General features: G+C 47.9%; 5 protein-coding genes across 5 annotated transcripts; 2 read left to right on the top strand and 3 right to left on the bottom strand.

Moving 5' to 3' along the window:
- Nucleotides 1-3,466: 3,466 nt before the first annotated feature.
- Nucleotides 3,467-5,943, bottom strand: DEU56DRAFT_866534 (aldehyde dehydrogenase domain-containing protein). Its single transcript, XM_041355396.1, has 13 exons — nucleotides 5,778-5,943; nucleotides 5,504-5,722; nucleotides 5,442-5,455; nucleotides 5,196-5,396; nucleotides 5,034-5,137; nucleotides 4,936-4,986; nucleotides 4,856-4,883; nucleotides 4,438-4,807; nucleotides 4,220-4,388; nucleotides 3,982-4,171; nucleotides 3,823-3,935; nucleotides 3,673-3,767; nucleotides 3,467-3,622 (listed from the first exon to the last, which is right to left on the bottom strand). Exons 2-13 carry the CDS (start codon nucleotides 5,620-5,622, stop codon nucleotides 3,574-3,576), a joined length of 1,503 nt encoding a protein of 500 aa, XP_041201483.1. The 5' UTR covers nucleotides 5,623-5,722; nucleotides 5,778-5,943; the 3' UTR covers nucleotides 3,467-3,573.
- A 95-nt stretch (nucleotides 5,944-6,038) lies between these two features.
- DEU56DRAFT_748817 (PLP-dependent transferase) lies at nucleotides 6,039-7,507 on the top strand (the record flags this gene model as incomplete). Its single annotated transcript, XM_041349381.1, has 3 exons — nucleotides 6,039-6,801; nucleotides 6,856-6,998; nucleotides 7,052-7,507. 3 exons carry the CDS (start codon nucleotides 6,039-6,041, stop codon nucleotides 7,505-7,507), a joined length of 1,362 nt encoding a protein of 453 aa, XP_041201482.1.
- DEU56DRAFT_187026 (uncharacterized protein) lies at nucleotides 7,429-8,669 on the bottom strand. The gene is made up of 5 exons (XM_041344973.1): nucleotides 8,521-8,669; nucleotides 8,293-8,467; nucleotides 8,105-8,242; nucleotides 7,954-8,037; nucleotides 7,429-7,888 (listed from the first exon to the last, which is right to left on the bottom strand). The coding sequence occupies exons 1-5, from the start codon at nucleotides 8,533-8,535 to the stop codon at nucleotides 7,818-7,820; spliced, it is 483 nt and encodes a 160-aa protein (XP_041201481.1). The 5' UTR covers nucleotides 8,536-8,669; the 3' UTR covers nucleotides 7,429-7,817.
- Nucleotides 8,670-14,508: 5,839 nt separating this feature from the next.
- DEU56DRAFT_933693 (uncharacterized protein) lies at nucleotides 14,509-15,870 on the bottom strand (the record flags this gene model as incomplete). Its single annotated transcript, XM_041358756.1, has 4 exons — nucleotides 14,509-14,867; nucleotides 14,926-15,257; nucleotides 15,306-15,620; nucleotides 15,667-15,870. Coding segments are annotated over 4 exons (852 nt in total), but the record flags the coding sequence as incomplete, so codon positions are not given.
- Nucleotides 15,871-17,529: 1,659 nt separating this feature from the next.
- DEU56DRAFT_919513 (uncharacterized protein) lies at nucleotides 17,530-18,365 on the top strand (the record flags this gene model as incomplete). The annotated part of the gene is made up of 4 exons (XM_041358277.1): nucleotides 17,530-17,545; nucleotides 17,617-17,879; nucleotides 17,933-18,138; nucleotides 18,176-18,365. The coding sequence occupies 4 exons, from the start codon at nucleotides 17,530-17,532 to the stop codon at nucleotides 18,363-18,365; spliced, it is 675 nt and encodes a 224-aa protein (XP_041201479.1).
- Nucleotides 18,366-18,411: the final 46 nt, after the last annotated feature.

The raw sequence follows: 18,411 nt of genomic DNA, 5'->3' as shown, positions 1-18,411 counted from the left end.
GAAAAATCGGTTTGGTACATCTTCACCAAACCTTCGTGGGTCCTTTTGGTAATTTCGATCCCACTGGAAAACACTCATCGTGAGATGCCGGCATTGGGAGCTGATTCTTGCAATTTTCGGGGGTTCTCATCATGTGAGGGGTTCGTGCATTTGCAGTGTGGTTCAACTGGACTAATGAAGGACTTACTACTCATCCTTGAAGACATAGTACTTGTTATGGCCCGCCGCCGCGTGCAAGGCCAACATATACTGAGCGCCAACTCTTACATGATGCGTGATTGTAATATTAATTATACATAATCCTTTTAACCAACTCCTAACCAGGACTTTGGATGCACAGGTGCTGAATTGAAAACAGTTCCCCTTGAAGCTTCTCTGTACAGGGACGGGTCACGGCGTCAACGGATGACAACTTCTTGGTATACTACATACACTTACCCAACGGACCCGACGGTTTGTCCATGCGGTGATCGTACATATTACTTCTGCGTTGTCAACCATCAAATTTATAATCTGTTAGGCACCGACAGCGCGTATAGGCGCGCGCGGATACGGGCCAAACCTCGAGATGTAGCTTCGACATCGATTCCGATTTAAATGTCAAGTTACGAATCCTATTTATATAGGCCGCATCTACGCTGATACAAGTTCAGGTGTAAGTACTGCATACAGATAAGCCGCCGGCTCGATAGCAACAGTGAACTGTCAGAATTATAGACTGCGAGTCTGGAAGAATATAGCGAAGGGATAACGCTGATCGCAGTTGGATCGCAGGCACAATTTGCCCTCAGTTAAGGTAGCATAATTCGAATCTACCCTGAGTCGTTGCTCAATCATGTGCCGCGGGTAGATCTGGCTTGCTTGTGCACTGTGACATTGTAGGCTTGTCCAGCCACCGATCGCACTTTCACTCACATATATTGTGCTCCATTTGGACAGCCTAGGCTACATGCATGAACTGCTTCTGGGCTGGAATTTCGAAGGCTCCTGTCAGAGCCTGTCATTGGCTTTACGTTCACCTGTCCCCAGCACGGAAGTGAGCTCCTTCATTGATGGGCTTTCACCAGAACCAACATGTTCTTCAGCTGTAGACTGTCCCAAAACGAGCGCTCAAAATTTAATTCTGGTCGACAATGCCAGTCACCGAGTATAGCTGGCTAATAGTTTCTTCGCGTCCACGCCTGTCCACGCATGGTCCAAAGTGCTTCCGCGACCGAGTCTATCCGCATCAGGCGTTATGGTAGAGAAAGGTAATAATATTAATCTGACAGCAATCATTTTCACTGCTGTTGAATTTCACCTACAGAATGGTGGGCACGAATTATAATCCGCGGACTGCACACGATTTGGAGCCCATCAAATAACACAGAATAACGCCTAATAACGCCCGGCGTCCGCTGGCAGACTAGACATCAAATGCAAAATTCTCAAGACGTGACCCGATCAGTGCAAAAGATGAAACCGTGTACTAAGCCTATCAGGATTCAGGGTACATTCCAGCCAATTTCCACTACGAAGTTCACTTGTCGCTACCGAAGGGGTCCAGTGTGTATCAACACCAGCGCTGCGGGGCCCTTGAGAGTTAGGATATGTCACTGCGTGGGCACTTGCTTGGGTCCCTTCCTCGTTGCCAAGCATCCGCCTTGACTCCCACGCTCTGCAATTCTATCTGCTCATGTCAAAGAGTTTTTATCTTCGTTGAAGTGAGAAATACCAAGGACTCATCGGGGTGTATGTGTATTCCGCCTTTATACCTACCTTGAAGCTTTGATCTGCTTGCCACCTCCCAGTTCGGATTCCAGATAAGATGCCGGAGTTCAGACTATCATGCTCAATGAATAGAATGGGATGACAATTCTGATTCGGAGCACGAGTGCAGCAAAACGAAGCCATGCTCGGGATCCAACACCCTCATGCCGTTGATCTTTTCCGTCTTACTCAGGTCGGGTCCCGCATCACTCAAGAATGAGGTCACTGATTAGGGCGGTGTTTCCTTGTTTTGCACACGTTTCCTTTCGACCACAAGGTCGTGTTACCTCAGAATTCATTTAGCGAGGGGTGATTACCACATCTATCTGATAAGGCTATTCACGGCGCTATGTGCTGTGCAGTTTGTAACTCTAATGAGCGGCAATTGAATGGAGTTTGGGGTACATTCCTGCAATTGTGTGAGTGATAAGTTTGGCGTGTCTTTTTCTGTGTCGAGCTCGACTCTAATTATCTTCTTCTAGACTTCCCCACAAAGTAGTTTGGTATGATGACATTCCATTTATACCACCTTGACGGGCACTGGATCTTCGGCCACCCTTGTGGCGTTTCATTCTCTGCGATCGGAGATGCCCGTCTGTTCTGCATCAACATATCGTCAAGGATATAATACAGGACGTCCAATCAGAAAGAAGGGAAATCTTCCAAATGTAATCCAAGTCCTGCTTGATTTGGAGGGTGCGAGCCTTGCGTTGATTATCATCAATGATTGACGGGCGCGGTACGTGAGGGTACGTAGTGACCCTGAAATATATAGATTCTTGGGCGCCTCGCTCATCGTGCTGCATGCACAGAGACACCTACTTTCCGTACATTGGAGTGTTCTCGTCCTATTATTGGATGCCCAATCCTTACCTGGTGAGTTGTCAAGGGTTTTGTCGAGCCGTGTCGTGACACCTGGGTTGCTGCGCAGCCCCAAGCGGTATCCAATCGGAATCAGGGCAAGGGACAAGGAATTTCTGTGAGTTTCTAGCGACATGTCAGACAATACCTTGAATGTATTTCCAGCAGCTGCGCAATGGAACCCACAGAATGATCTTACCATATTCAAGTATTAGTAAGGTCACCAGGTGATTATGAGGATTCCGATGCACACACAATTCCAGCCTGGCCCCCAGATGTGATTCAGACTGATCAACTCACTGACTTTTTATTATACGGTTGACTAAGTGGGGGGATCAAATGTTTGGGAGATTGTTTAAAGATCCAAACAACTTTACCGTGCAACATGCTGCAAGCATAAGTCGATCTGGACGCTGGGCTGGGCTGCAGCTAATAGTTTGCCGTCTTACCTAAGCTATTGTTCCCCGTCAATGGTAGGCTCCAGCGCTAGTAATATGATCGTACGATGAGGTCGAGTAAAGGGCGTTCTACCTCCGTTCAAAATATTTATTGGCTTGTCTGGCGCGAGAAAGACGCGCAGTAAGAGTAAGACCCAGTGATACATGTGCAGTATTTGTTCTTTGGTTCATACAATTGATATGAGTACATGAGCAACTCTTATATAATATTAATGTCAGTCATGGTCTGTCCTTGTCATTTCACTTGGCCACCACCCTCTTCACGGACAAGTAGCCTCAAGTAGCATACTGTATCAATGCACCGCCCACGTATTAGCAGAGTACACCTTTTCCCATCCTACTTACATTTCTAGTGTCAAGCTATACTAAGAGCCAGGTCGAAGACAAAGAGAAATCGTAGTCAAAGATCAAATCAGATTTCCAGTTTTACATGGTTGTGGATGCATGACATTCGAACACACAGAACTAACAATACATGAATGATGGAACAGTATTACCCGAGTGATCACAACCGAATGCCAATGTTGACATGAACGGCTTTAACGTTCGTGTAGCTAAATCGGGTATCGTTAGTGCAGCGATGTTTTGTAGGACAAGAGCTTACTTTTCCAAAGCATACTCGCTCAGTTCACGCCCAATTCCAGATTGCTTGAAGCCTCCGAATGGCATCGATATTTCGGTCTGATTGGCGCAGTTTATCTGTCAGGCATCGTTACATCACAAACGCGCAAGATGAGACGACGAAACAGCGCACCCATGCAGTGCCGGCTTCGAGAGCGTGTGCAACGCGGATTGCTCTATCGATATCCTTGGTGAACACCGATGCGGCAAGTCCGTATGACGTATCATTAGCCTGTTCAACCACCTCTGGAATGGTGTGAATACAACGATCAAGCAACAAGAATCATCCCACCATCTTCGGTCTTGAACTTCATAACGCAAGCAACAGGGCCAAATATCTCTTCTCTGACGATTTTCATGTCGGGCAGGCACTCCGTGAAAATTGTTGGCTCGATGAAGTATCCCTCCTGGCCAATCTGCTTGCCACCAAGGTGCACTGTAGCACCATCGCTCTTGCCGGAATTGATGTATCCCATGATGCGCTTTACAGGCGTCAAAGTATGTTTTATAAGAAATTTCGATGAACGAACCTCGAATTGAGTCTTGGACACCTGTGGCCCTTGGTACGTCTCGGGCGAAAAAGGATCGCCGACCTTGATCGCGCGGGCCTGCTCTGTGAACTGTTCCAAGAACTTGTCGTATATGCCCTCTTGAACAAAAATACGGGAGCCTGCAGAACAATTCTGGCCGTGGTTGAAGCTATAACCAGGATGAGCACTAGCGCAGTAATGTGAAGGGGGTAGCATACTAGATACCGTGAATAGCCCACTTGACTGACTGCTCCAGGTCGGCGTCATCGAAGATGACATTCGGGCTCTTTCCGCCAAGCTCGAGGGTGACAGGTTTCAAGTTGCTCTTCGCAGCAGCCTCCATAATTTTCCGCCCCGTCAGAGTGCTGCCAGTGAACGCCACTTTCTCGATAAGAGGGTGCTCGGAGATTGCCTGCCCAGCCGTTGGGCCATATCCGTTCACGATATTAATGACACCTGGAGGGAAACCCGCATCCTTGACCAGGGTACAGAAGAGAAGAGCAGAAAGCGGGGTGAGTTCAGAAGGCTTCAGGACGACGGTATTGCCGGTGGCCAGTGCAGGAGCAATCTTGAGAGAAAGAGAGAACACTGGCAAATATGAGCTATAGGCCCCACGCGCTCGTCGAATGCACTCACTCGGAACATTCCATGGAATAATTTGACCCTGTACATAAAGTGAGATCTCGTTTGGACAGCAGTCAGAGAAGAATCCTTACCACAACCCCGATGGGTTCATGTCTGGTATAAGCTAGTTTGTTTTCGTTGGTCTGGGGTGGGATGAGTTTGACTGGTGTGAAAGAGAGGAAACCCAAACCTCGATAGTCTTCCCGTTTATTTTGTCAGCCCAGCCAGCATAGTATTGCATGACGGCAATCGCTCCTTTGTTGTCTCGACCGTACGCAGTATTGTAAGCCTTCCCTGCAAGCCATGAGCTTCTCAGTTAACTCGAGATCGGTAATGACACAAGGCTACGCACCATTAGCAAGAGCATCGAGAGCAGCGAACTCCGCAATATGTTCCTCCATCAAATCTGCGAGCTTCAACATGAGCTTGCCACGCTGAGCTCCAGGAACTTTAAGGCCCCATGAAGTCTTGTAGGCTTTCTTGGCTGCTTTCGCAGCAATGTCTATATCGACTTTCGTCCCGGCTGCGATAGCAGTAACCACCTTGCCCGTCGCTGCAAGAATAAGTTATGAATCATTTGCGACCAAAGAATTCGTACCGGGATTGACAACACTGAGCACGAATGAGACCGACGTTCAAGTGTACAAGGAAGACACTCACTCGATTGTGCCACCCTCAACAGGGTCAACAAACTCTCCATTTATGTAGAGACCCAGAGGGATCGTAACAGTCCCCTTGAACGTAGGGGTATCAAAAGTCTTGGTGAATGTGGACGGCATTATGAGGGAGGTATGAGGAAGTGCAAACGATAACGGCCAACCTGATCATAGTCTGCGCAAAGTTGAAAGCTACTTATAGCCTTGGCCTAGAGTGATCACGCTAGATAACGGGCACATGAACAAGAAATGACAGTTCTCATGGGAAGAAGGGCTACCTTTCCCCGTTACGGTGCTCCGATATCCACTGTTAATGGACCTTCGAGCTGCTGCTAAATTGACTGCAGCACGGGTGTGCTCCATATATGTGCCGCCAATGATGAAATGATCATGGTTGTGCATGAAAAGTGCTATGGGATAAGATTGCGGCGCTTGCATGCGCGTATGCGGCGTTTGTGGGAGCACGTCAACTTGAATATCACGCTGGAAGCTTAATCGCCCCATGCACTTTGTTTATAACTTCCAATCGTCGCACAATAATGTCGTCTTTAAACGATAAACTCTCCGCTGCTCTTTTATCCCGAGAAAAGCGACATATTCGCCGACGTCTCCCTGTTTCGACCTCTGCAGTGCTCCCATCTGCGGATTTTACATCGAACGACTATCTATCTTTGGCTACATCATCTACCCTCCGCGCAGCATTCCAATCTGCTCTTTCTTCTGCCCCTCAAATACTTGGATCGGGTGGTTCTCGATTACTTGTGCCAGCGCCTGCTCATGTTGCCCTTGAAAGTCGACTGGAAAATTTCTTCGGCGCTGAGAAGGTGTTGTTATTCAACTCGGGGTTTGACGCAAACGTTGCATTCTTCTCCACCATTCCTCAGCCTGGCGATGTAGTGCTATACGACGAGCATATCCACGCGTCTGTGCATGATGGGATGGGTGCTTCGCGGGTAGATTCATCCAGCCTCATCAAATTTCCACACAATTCAGTTGCTGCGCTCAAGCGATCATTGCGAAATTTGCTTCACGAGCGAGATGATCTACGGGAGGGGAGAGCAAGCGCGTTCGTTGCAGTGGAAAGCCTTTATAGCATGGACGGAACGTTCGCCCCCTTGCACGAAATCGTGCACTGTGTCGAAGAAATGCTGCCAAGGAGGAATGGATATGTGATAGTGGACGAGGCACATGCAACGGGTATATATGGCCCGCAAGGTCGAGGGATGGTTGCTGCGCTAGGACTCGAGGGACGCGTCCTGGCACGATTGCATACATTCGGGAAGGCACTTGGGGGATCGGGAGGTGCGAGGTTTTTGTCACCTGAATTGCTGAACGATATTCTGAGCATCGATGTAGCTGCGATACTAACCACAGAACTCATACGGGATTACCTCTTGAATTATGCCCGTCCACTAATATACACCACGACGCTCACATATGCAAATATAATCGCCGTCGAGTGTGCTTTTGATATGCTGGAGAATGGAAGTGCCGAAGTGGTAAGCTCTGTGTCCAAAAAGAAATCGACGACCTGTGTTTAACATAGACTCAGCTCGCGCTACATCTCTTAGATCTATCAAGGTACTTCTTGGAACTTCTGCGACCACACCTACAATCAGCTCCGCCCAAACTGCTCTGCTTGCCTGATCACCTAAGTGCGGATGGCCCTAACGATCCCACAAATACTGCCTCCGATCCATCCTTTCCTCCCCCGACACCTATCATACCTCTCCTCACGCCTCATCCACATTCCCTTGCAGCACATCTCGCCTCCCTTCCACGACCATTGTTTACCAAAGCAATAACATGGCCCACAGTTCCTGTAGGAACGTCCCGAGTAAGAGTATGCTTGCACGCAGGACACACTCGTGACGATGTAAAGAAATTGGTAGACGGTATTGTTGATTGGGTGCAGGCATGGCTCGCAAGAGAAAAAGAAGTAGCAAGACAGTGGCTGAGTGTGGCCGAAGGGGAGGGTGTAGGAGTGTGGATGGAGTCGAAGTTGTAATAATGTTTTTGGAGGTATAATTTATTCTTGGTCGACTAGAAATGTAGCTATACACACCGCATCAAAATTCCTGTCCTACTCCTTCGTCTCTTCACTTGTTCTTCCTACGCAAATCATACGCGTGCATTCTTGAGCGAGAGTCGCTGCGAACGGCCGCGAGTATATCATGCTGACTCCTACCGCTAGCCAAGTTTCGGGCAGGAAAGGGGGGTCGTGACCAACAATCACAGAATGCGAGTTCGAAGCTTGCCACCAAAATTGAAGGAACTTTTCAGCTCCTCGGAGTCACAAGGGGTACCTTTGGACTGATTCAATCCTGCAAAGCCTCGATCTCACGAGTACTTCGCGCGAGATAGTCATCATACGAGTCTTGATAGAGTGCTGCGCATCAAAATACAGAAATTGAGCAAGCCGCCCATGTGTTAGACTGCATCCACCACACTCACCAGCATTTTTAGCTTTAGTGCGAAATCGCGCGATAACTTCTCGGTTGTGTGCGATCGCCGAGAGCTGCGCGTGTTTGATAGTACCTATATGTTGTTACAATACCAGCACTTTTATTAAAGGACGGTGGAGACCGATTAAGTACAAGCCTACCTGAGACATGAATAACACGCGGAATAATTCTGATGTCGTGGATGCCAGTAAGAAGTGTGACTGCACCCCATGCGATTCGATGATGATCTCGTGCGACGCGAATGATACAAAGGTTCGTGGTCGGAGAAAAGTATTTCACTACAGCCACTTGAGATGCAAAGCTAAAGGATTATGAAGAATCTACGCACCGGTCAACGACATCCCCACCGTTCCCCATCCAGTGTCGCCAAAGTTTGTCACGACACTGTCGCGGAGAGCATTGTAGATCAACCTCCCGTCCAGAGATCGCGTACTTAGAGGCTCTTTGTCAGCGGAAGTATCCGCTGTAGACGTTTCTACAAATTCGACAAGGAGCCAGCGATTCTTGTTTGATCACTCAGGTGAGCACGCTACAAGACATTGAGAACGAGTCTTACCTTGAACCGAACCATGCCCAATTGCGTTGAGGTGCAAAAAATCCACAGTCAATAGGTCATAATTTGTCGAGCCAGACTTGAAGCTTGAAGCTTGAAGGAAGACCGACTTAGTAGTACTAACTTGAAGTAGCCTACTGTGTTAAAATTGGTCGGATGCACGTGACGCAACACGTGCACCTGTGCAAGTTTGAACGCACGTAAAGTTTACAGCTATTTGCATAATACTACGGCCGGCGGTAATTTCCAAAAAAAGAATGCATTCATTTTTGAAAAAGTAGTGCTACAAAGATTGATTTTTATCTCAACAACGAAGCAAGCTATTGACATGGTCCAAGCAACAAAACTGATCAGAAAAATCTGGCGCAGATGACCAGCGAAAAAACTAAGCGATTCGGCGAAGTTGGGTATATTGTCCATTTGTGTACAGCCACTGCCACTTTTTACGACTCAGATATCAACGTCAAACACTCATCTCCAGCTTACCCCACGAAGAATTGAACATTTTCACAAGATGTATGCAATATTATCGCCTGAATGCTACCACTCCTTAACACATCAGAAATCATGGCATACACTGGAGCAAGCAAAACAGCCATCTGAAGTAGACATGAGGCAAGTGTCCACTTCACCAAATCACTCCATCCTTTCTGCAGTCGCCTGCGCCTGAGTTTTCTGATCAAGTTTGTGTCTTACCACTTCTCAATATCTTGCTTTGTTACTGAAATAAAAATCAATCTTTGTAGTTCTACTTGAGTTCTACTGGCTCAGAGGGCAGGTGATCACCAACTTCGCCGAATCGCTTAGTTTTTTCGCTGGTCGTCTGCGCCAGATTTTTCTGATCAGTTTTGTTGCTTGGACCATGTCAATAGCTTGCTTCGTTGTTGAGATAAAAATCAATCTTTGTAGCACTACTTTTTCAAAAATGAATGCATTCTTTTTTTGGAAATTACCGCCGGCCGTAGTATTATGCAAATAGCTGTAAAAATTTACAGCAGTTTGCCTAATAGTACGTTTGGCGGTAATTTCCAAAAAAAGAATGCATTCATTTTCAAAAAGGTAGCGCTGCGTAGATTGATTTTTATCTCAAGAACGAAGCAAGCTATTGACATGGTGCAAGCAACAAACCTGATCAGAAAAATATGGCACAGACGACCAGCGAAAAAACTAAGCGATTCGGCGAAGTTGAGTATATTGTCCACTTGTGTACTGCCGCTGCGGTGCTGTCACTCCCCTTACCCCACTATGAAAGGTCGAACATTCTCGCAAGATGTATGCGAAATTATCGTCCGAATGCTACCACTCCTCGACACATCCGAAATCATGGCATACACTGGAGCAAGCAAAACGGCCATCCAACAAATTGCACGATGCTATAGATTGACTGGAAAGCCGTATAAAGAAAGCCAGAGTGGTAATCATAGAGGTAGAGCTCGAATGATGGACTTGGAAGATATCGAGGTGCGTCGTGAATTATCCAATCTCTTTCTGCACACATTCTGACATTGCAAAAGTACATGCATGGCTGTTTGTCCCGCAGCTGTGATACAAAGTCAGAAGGCCTCGACGACGGCGCTGCAGCAGCTACAGCTGCTCCAACCTCTGGTGCGGAGCTGGATCCACCTGGTGTCGTCGCTGACGAAATGCCAGGCTTTTTCGGTGGAATGGCCCGTGGCCGTGGCCTAGCCTTTGGGACAATTTCTGGACTTGGAGGATCCTGTGTGCTACTGGGTGGCTGTAATCGTTTTTTTTGGAGGGCGGCCACGTTTGCGGGGTGCCTTTGCCTTGTCATTGCGCACTTGGGCAGAGGCCTTTGCCATCCGAGTCCTACGACGGAATGTAGCAGACCGGGAAAAATGAGTGTGTGTGAATTTGGTTTTTATGCTAGCGACTTGAAGTAGACACGAGGCAAGTGTCTACTTCACCAAATCACTCCATTCTTTTCGCAGTTATCTGCGCCCGAGTTTTCTGACCAAGTAAGTGTCTTACCGCTTGTCAATATCTTACTTCGTTACTGAAATAAAAATCAATCTTTATAGTTCTACTGGCTCTGAGGGCAGGTGACCACCAACTTCGCCGAATCGCTTAGTTTTTTCGCTGGTCGTCTGCGCCATATTTTTCTGATCAGGTTTGTTGCTTGCACCATGTCAATAGCTTGCTTCGTTCTTGAGATAAAAATCGATCTACGTAGCGCTACCTTTTTAAAAATGAATGCATTCTTTTTTTGGAAATTACCGCCAAACGTACTATTATGCAAACTGCTGTAAACAATTGAACCGCGGTCACGGTAACCGTGGGAGTAATTATTACAGATTTTCTCAATAGTGGGCACTGGGGGCTCGAGATCGAAATATATCTATGCTCACTCCCAATCTTTACGCCAGATACTGAGCCACCACTGTGGCTTTCTACCACCAAGAACTTTCGACAAATAATCCACCTGCTCCTGGAAAGCGATGACAGGTTCGTCCGCATGGTCATCAGAGAACAAAGACAAGACAAACACGACTCCGTCGGCATCTACATGCTCTGCAGGCGCGCGATCATCTGGATTTTTGGGCTGCAAGCACATCTCGATGGTCAAAGGATCAATGTTGACGGCCCAGCAGATATGCTCGAATCCTCTCAACCAAAAATCCTGTTCTCTAGGAGGACGGACTTGATCCTCAAGTACGTGGACGTTCTTTCCGAGCTCCCTGAGCCACGAATGGTCGAGCCAGAAACCGTAGAATTGCTTGTGACTGGTTCTAGGCAGATAAGAGAACTTGAGCTCATCGGGAGAAGAAGTCGTGTATCTGATTGGCTTGAGGGCCTCCACGTTTGACTTCACTTCAGTAACCTGAAATCATGTCAACTAACTTAGCTAACACGGTCAAGACTCAGGAAAGAGCCGACTCACCCTCAAATTTTGCATCGATTGAGGTAGAAGTTCGGATGCGGACATTGCGATCAAGTTTAGGCGGGCAGTTAAGCAAGTTAATAGGTGAATTGAAGCTTGTCGCCGTTAAAGAAATGAATCTGAGTAAGGTTTTGACCAACAACATGCGATCTCTTTACATAAGTAGGCGAAACGACACATGTACAGTCACCATTGAATATGAATCCACAACTTTTGTTAGTGTCGACTTACCAAGTGTGGTCCACAGTCAGCTCCTTCTCCTCGGCACACCCCGCCCGGTCTCGGGACAGTCCCTCAAGGTCTGTTTCCTAGCCCTTGCCCACTTACGGAAGGCCTGTCTGACAATGACATGCGACTTCGTTCACCACTCAGCCTTGTTTCTCTCTTTTCTCTCCTGTTTTTCCGCTCTCTGCCATACACGCATACACGCCCGAAAGGATCAAACACGCGCAAGCACATTTTAAGCATACTAATATCGCTGACATACTACTAGTACTACTACTACGTGAAGTAACTAAATCAAAGAAACTCCGTCCTTCGGTCGTAGCCACTGCCAATTTTTTCATGAAAGTAGTCTTCGCTCTTAGACAGCTGGTCGGACCAAACTGAGACGGTGTTTTCTCAGTAAGCACCACCGCCACCCGTTTTATTTCTTTTGCTCTGGTCATCAAACAGAATCTCTTTCTGGTGGGTTTGCAGTATGGACGCTTTGCGACACCTGGTTTATGCTGCATGTGCTTTTAGTGTAGCGAAAGCAATACATCATTGCGCGTAACCACAGTGATGCATCAGCTCGGTTCATTATACTTATGACAACTTTCGTGGTACGTGCGTTAGAGATGGCACCAAGCGACAGAGGTAAAACAAATATCACTCTTAGCTGAAACATGTATATGAATGACTGAACACATTCCTTCACTCAGTCGGTGCTGGCAGCTGCGTTCTTCAAAGACAATCGACGGGTCGTCACTGGTTCGTGGGACTGCACCTTGCGAAGTTGGGATATACAGACAACTCCGTCAGTATTAACGAGAGGGCCGTTTCGAAAACCGGGGCGGGGTCAAATCATTCCCCATATCGCCGGATGACAGACCAATTACGAACAGTGCAAATGGTTTCGTCGTCGTCGTCTGGGACGTTGAGAGCAGGCAGAGTTATTCAAACCGCTGGTGAAGCATACACACTAGGTTGTTCTCGGCGTGCTTCTCTTTTGATAACAAGAGACTCGCAAGCGGGTTGTACGCGGGGCTGGCGGGCTAGGAGGGTACGAACAGGCTGAAAAAAGAGCCGTTCTAATCAAGGATTGAACACGTGTAGGTCAAATTCCAGAGAGGGTGTTCGAGGTTGGAGCCCCGCATGCTTATGTGTTGCATGTTGTTCCTAGTGGCCGTGCAGTCTTTTGTCAATCAGAATTTGAGAAACGAGTGAAGTTCAAAAAATCGGCACCGCTTGACACCCTAGCATTTGCGCAAACTGATCGTACAACAACTACCTGACCTCCGAAACTACACGAGTAGCATATCACGCAACTGCTGCATCCATTTACACTGGCAGGAATGTCCAGATGGTGGCGTTTGTGTCGGCGTTATCAGCATCCCTGCGTTGGACGTTCTGTGCTGGATTAAGTAGAGACATTGTATGGACAAAGGGAACACACCCACCACGTTGCCCTTGACATTTTTCCAATTGAATGCATGGTAACCATGAGCTTCGTTGCCTCCGTTAGAAGATGAGTGTGGATTACAGATTTGGAAGATACTGCGACCCTTGAGATTGAGTACCAAAGGTCAAAAAAATGACATGATAATCGTTGCTCACGTGTAACCATCGGCGTTCCCACTGAGAATCCAGCACTGCGCGTGCCTCTGGTCGCGGACGGGCTCGTTCTACAGATGGTGCCTAAGCAGTAGTAGGTTCAATCGTACAGTGGACACTCACATCCCGGACAGATTTTAGACCCAATTTGAGTGTACGCTGCGTGGCCTCGGTGAGAATGCAGGCCTGCTCATCCGGCAGGGGGCGGGCCCTGACAACAGGTTTTCCAGCATACTGCAGGTGCCACTACAGTTGGCGTAAGCACTCAGTGATGGCAGGAGGGTCCTAGATTCCTTCATCTTACCTTCTGGATGAATCCGGCCTCGTCTATGGGCTGAAGACTAGCCCGGCTCTGATTTCCGGTGAGTGGCACGCTAACACAAAGATTTGGGTTCGATTCTTCGACGATGAAATAGACCTGGTTGTCTGGAGGAAACACCATAGTAGTGGATAATGCAGAGATGGTAAAAATTTGTGATTTGGTGCGATAGGATGATCTGAGGTGAGTGATTCTGACTGCCCTACCTTTATACCCTTGATTCATACTAATCACAGCAACATCACCTGCCGAGTCGCCGTCAACTGATGGCAAGCTGGCTCGAAAGACATGAACACCTGAGACTTGTCGCACAGCACCACATTTCTGATCTGAGAGTACAATCGATCGTCCATAAGTAGCGTTAGGGGCAGCCATTGAATCTTCCTGGTAATGCAAACTAGTCATAAACCTAATAGTTCAAGAATTTACGACAAACGCACGGGGATCCGAATAGTGACTTGGAACTTTAAGCCTTAATATTTGTCTTCCATTCAATTGAATGGGTAATGAGTAAGATACACCAAGACTTTGGGAAACGCGCGGGGATCAGACAAAGCGACTTGGAAGGTTCTGGTTATGTATTATGCATTGAGTACTGACTGTCAACATTTTGCATAATATGCCAGGGGGATACACACATGATGTGCAAAGACACCACAGTACGAACACCTGTCCTATCTAGTGCGCCCGATATCAATCTGTCAATGAATCAGATACAGTCTGCATTAATGTGCAGCGAAGCTGTGGAGTTATAAAGTTGTTGCATCAGCATTGAGCAAAATCCCGGATCTCTTCACACGCCTTTTTTGGCTTTTTCAATGGTCTCAAGTGAAAAAAAGAGCGAGGGCACCACAAGACGCGCCAAGGCCATGCGTCTTCTTGTAGCGGCTTAATCACACTTGAATCCACTTATTATGTATGATGTAAGGCTCAAAAACTCGACACAAGTCCATTGCAAGTCACTGTAAAATGCGTGATAAAACCACCAAAAAGGGTGCAAAAGGGAACATAAGCGGAAAATGGGTGATAGGCACAGAATCATGAACAACATTAAAGGGGATCTAAGAAGCATTAGGAGACAATCAAGAGCAGCTGAAAGAGTGACGAAGGCATGGAAATATGATAAAAGACCAGTGAAAAAGAGCAAAACGAGTGACGCAGGCATGGAAACACGTTAAAACACGTTAAAAGACGAGTGAGGAAGAGCAAAACGAATGAGCGGTTCCAAACGGTGAAAATTGCAAGCGCAAAGCACGAAATAATATATCCAAATGTCCTAACGAGAAGACATCGACCAGAGGCGTGAGGCTCGCATATCTGCAGGTAGTAGTGCAAACATTATTAAAACCCGGGGATTGTGAGAGCTGCAACTTACCAAATGTCTGCGCGATCGTCATCCTCGTCGGACATGTCATTGCCAGTGTATTTCTCGAAACCAGGCTTTTTCAGAACCTTCCACGCCATCGAGACAGTGAGCTCTGTTGCCGCCGTGCCCTTCTTTTTCGCCCCGCATACAAATGCAGCAGTCTTGGAGCTCCATTTAGCAACTGAGAATGCGTGTTCGGAAGTCGTCTCCTTTCCAGTAGCTTTGTTGAAGGTCTTGGGCGTCTTGAGGCGAGCTTTCCGCACATTGATCGGCAGCTCCGAGTTCTCCTCGCTGTCAAGAGTGACAGTGCTATCAGCGAGAAGAGTGAAAGCACGTTCGAGCTGCGGGCATAAAATTAATAAGCAACCATCAATACAAGATTGACTGACCGAGACTGCACACAAGCCCAGGGCCCCAATGAAACCATTTTTAACCAAGCTGTCAGTGCGGAGAACAGGAACGTCAGCGTGTCCCAAGATTTTAGCGAGATGCGCAGTAGCAAGAAGCTCTTGGACAAACGGAGAACGGAAAGTCTCATCCTTGTCAATCTTTTCAGGGTTAGGGTATAAAAATGCATATTTGTGCAGGAGGAGAGTCGAAAGTTCCCTTGGTGCTGAATCTTGATTGACGACACAGAAATGAACCGCGAGGGCAAGTGCTGTAGACCCGAAGTTGCTACGCCATTCGCCAACACGTTGTGTGACCTACAACATATTAGTAGCTTCTCCCAAATAAAACGACGACACTGACAACACCAAAAACGGACCCAGATATGGTAAGATTGTAGCAAATATCCCCGTAGACGACCTTGAAAATTTCTTTGCATGCATCAAGCAGCTTAATGTCAGCAATAGTCCAGAGTTCCTCTTGTGCGCCAAGCCACAGCAAGATCGTTGGTATGAATACTCGAGCCCATTTTCCGTCCTCATGACAGCCTGGTGGGAGGTCCGTGTTCAAATAAGACGAACGTGCCTTCAACACCGGCTCTACCCAGGTGCCAGGTGGCACAGTAGATGCCCCTTCGGATTTGATATTCCCCTCGAGTTTGATGTTCTTCTCATGTTTTGCCTTCTTCGATGGAGGAGCTGGAGCCTCGCGAGCAGTGGTGGTCACAGAAGTCTGATACTGAAGTCAGTGGTAGCAAAATGAAATGAAGTGAGGGATATACCGAGGCTGTAGTGCGTGCAGCCTTACCGTTCAAACCTGGCTCTGGCTTGATATCTACGTCCAATTCATCGTCCGGGCCGTCGACCTCCATAACGTCATCATCCGTTAGAAACTCTGAAATCTCACTGTCGGAGAACTCCAACTCATCCAGCTGCTTCCTCTTCGTGCCAGATACAACTCGAGGTTGTGTGGAAGGTGGTGGCATCAAGTGACGGCCATTCTTCAGGCCAGGTTGAGTACTGGGTGGTGGCATCAAGTTGCGATCCCTCTTCAGACCGGGTTGAGTGCTCGGTGGTGGTACGAGGTCAAGATCTGCACCAGACGAGATACTGACGGTAGACTAGTAGATCCAAGCTTAAGTCAGTAGCGCAAACTTGAAAATCATAGTGAAAATACACTCACCGCCGGCCGTTTACCCTGACTCTTTGTCATTGACGCCGCCGCCTCCCGTTCATAAGACTCATCTAAATCTTCATCTCCAAATGCTCCAACGAGGCATTCAGGATCATCCGCTTTGCTGGTAGGAGGGGGAGGTGCATGACTGTAGGAACTGACTGAGGTCCTCTTCGACAGCTCAGATTTTGAAAAAATAGAAGGCGGTGGTTGAGTGGCGGTTGTAAGTGACTCATGCTGGGAACTTGCACCAGATTTCTGGGGCCCGACTTGTGACCTCCAGTTTAGGATACGACCACCTAGAGTCGGACCTAGACCAGGTTCTGTTCTGGACGCCCAGAAATTCAGAAAATATAGCGTAGATTCAGTAAGCATCAACATGATAGTGCAAGGCAAACACGCACCGTAAGGAGTTGCCTTTCTCGTTGTTTGCACATGCATCGTTATCGATCAGGTTGTTATCGTCTGCATCAATATTTTCCCGAACATTTGAGATAGCCACCTTCAGAGAGCGTTTCTTGGACTTCTGCTTCGTACTATTTGGGACCTCAAGATCATCGCCATCCAGCAATGCGTCTTCCTCAAAAATCTGATCCTTCAAGCTCAACACCTCACCAGGACCTGATGCGTCTGTATCCTGAGCATAATGACGACCTGCCATGGAAAAAGGTTCGGCTGATTGATCAGTAGCTGCCCTGCGACCCCTTTGGTACCGGTCGCGGTTTAACTGCCTTGGGCTTGTTAGCCTGGGCTTGGGCCTGGGTACCTTCCATCTGGACTTGCAGTTCTGCCAGCCTGGTAAGCCCTGCTAGGGCATCTGCTTCCTTTTCCGCCTCGGCCGCTTTCAAGCGGGCATCATCTGCCTGTTTTTGTGCTTTCGTGCGTCGTTTCGGTTGTGCGTCTAGAACGATCTGACCCGGATGGGTGGTAGCATTTTGAGCACGTGTGCGACGAGGAGGCATGTCAAGCTGTGACCCGGCAAAAACGAGGATAGGAAGCACTGAGTGAGCAGTGTGGGTGAGCGGTAGAGAGGAAGACGACCACACGAATTGAATGCAACTTGAAATTTGTAAGTGGCTGACTTTTAGCACCCTTTTGTAACCCTTGGCGCTAAGCGCTTATTCAAACTTTGAATCTTAGTCCTCAAACCTCTCTCGGCGCGGCTTCAATCTGCCAGCGTGTTCGCCTCTCTCCAACGCCAGCAATCCGCTACGGAGATCCTCTCCCCAACACCAAGAATCCACTACGGAAATCCTCCTGCCAACCCCAGAATCCACTACGGAAATCCTCCCGCTGAACGCCCAAGATCCACTACGGAGGTCCTCCCCCCAACACCAAGAATCTACTACGGAAATCCTCCCGCCCAATTCTGGCAACTATCAGTTCGAGACACTACAATTAAAGTAGGTTTCGATATGAATCACACTGGTCACAGCTTTTCTCACAACGGGTGCAGGAATGCCTTCATCAAAGCTTACGGTCCAGAAAACTTAGTCAAACACCAAGAATCCACTGGCAGAAACTCCTCCCCACCAACGGCCAGAATTCCGCTACAGAGATCCTCCTCCCGTCCCAACGCCAGGAATTCACTACGGAAACCCTCCCTCCCAGCGCCTGGAATTCGCTACGGAAATCCTCCCTCCCACGCCAGGAATTCACTACGTAAATCCTCCCTACCAACGCCAGGAATTCACTACAGGATCCTCCCTCCCAACGCCAGGAATTCACTACTATCCTCCCTCCAACGCCAGGAATTCACTACGAAATCCTCCCAAACAGGCCTCCCCCCAACACCCTCCTTCACTCGCCAGGAATTCACTAGGCATCTTACCAACGCCAGGAATTCACTACAGAGATCCTCCCTCCCAACGCCAGGAATTCACTACTAGATCCTCCCTCCCAACGCCAGGAATTCACTACGGCAATCCTACCAAC

This window comes from Suillus clintonianus (genome assembly GCF_016758775.1).
Source record: "Suillus clintonianus strain FC179 chromosome Unknown DEU56scaffold_170, whole genome shotgun sequence".
NCBI classification, from domain to species: Eukaryota; Fungi; Basidiomycota; class Agaricomycetes; order Boletales; family Suillaceae; genus Suillus; species Suillus clintonianus.
This window is presented reverse-complemented; position numbering and strand designations above follow the sequence as displayed.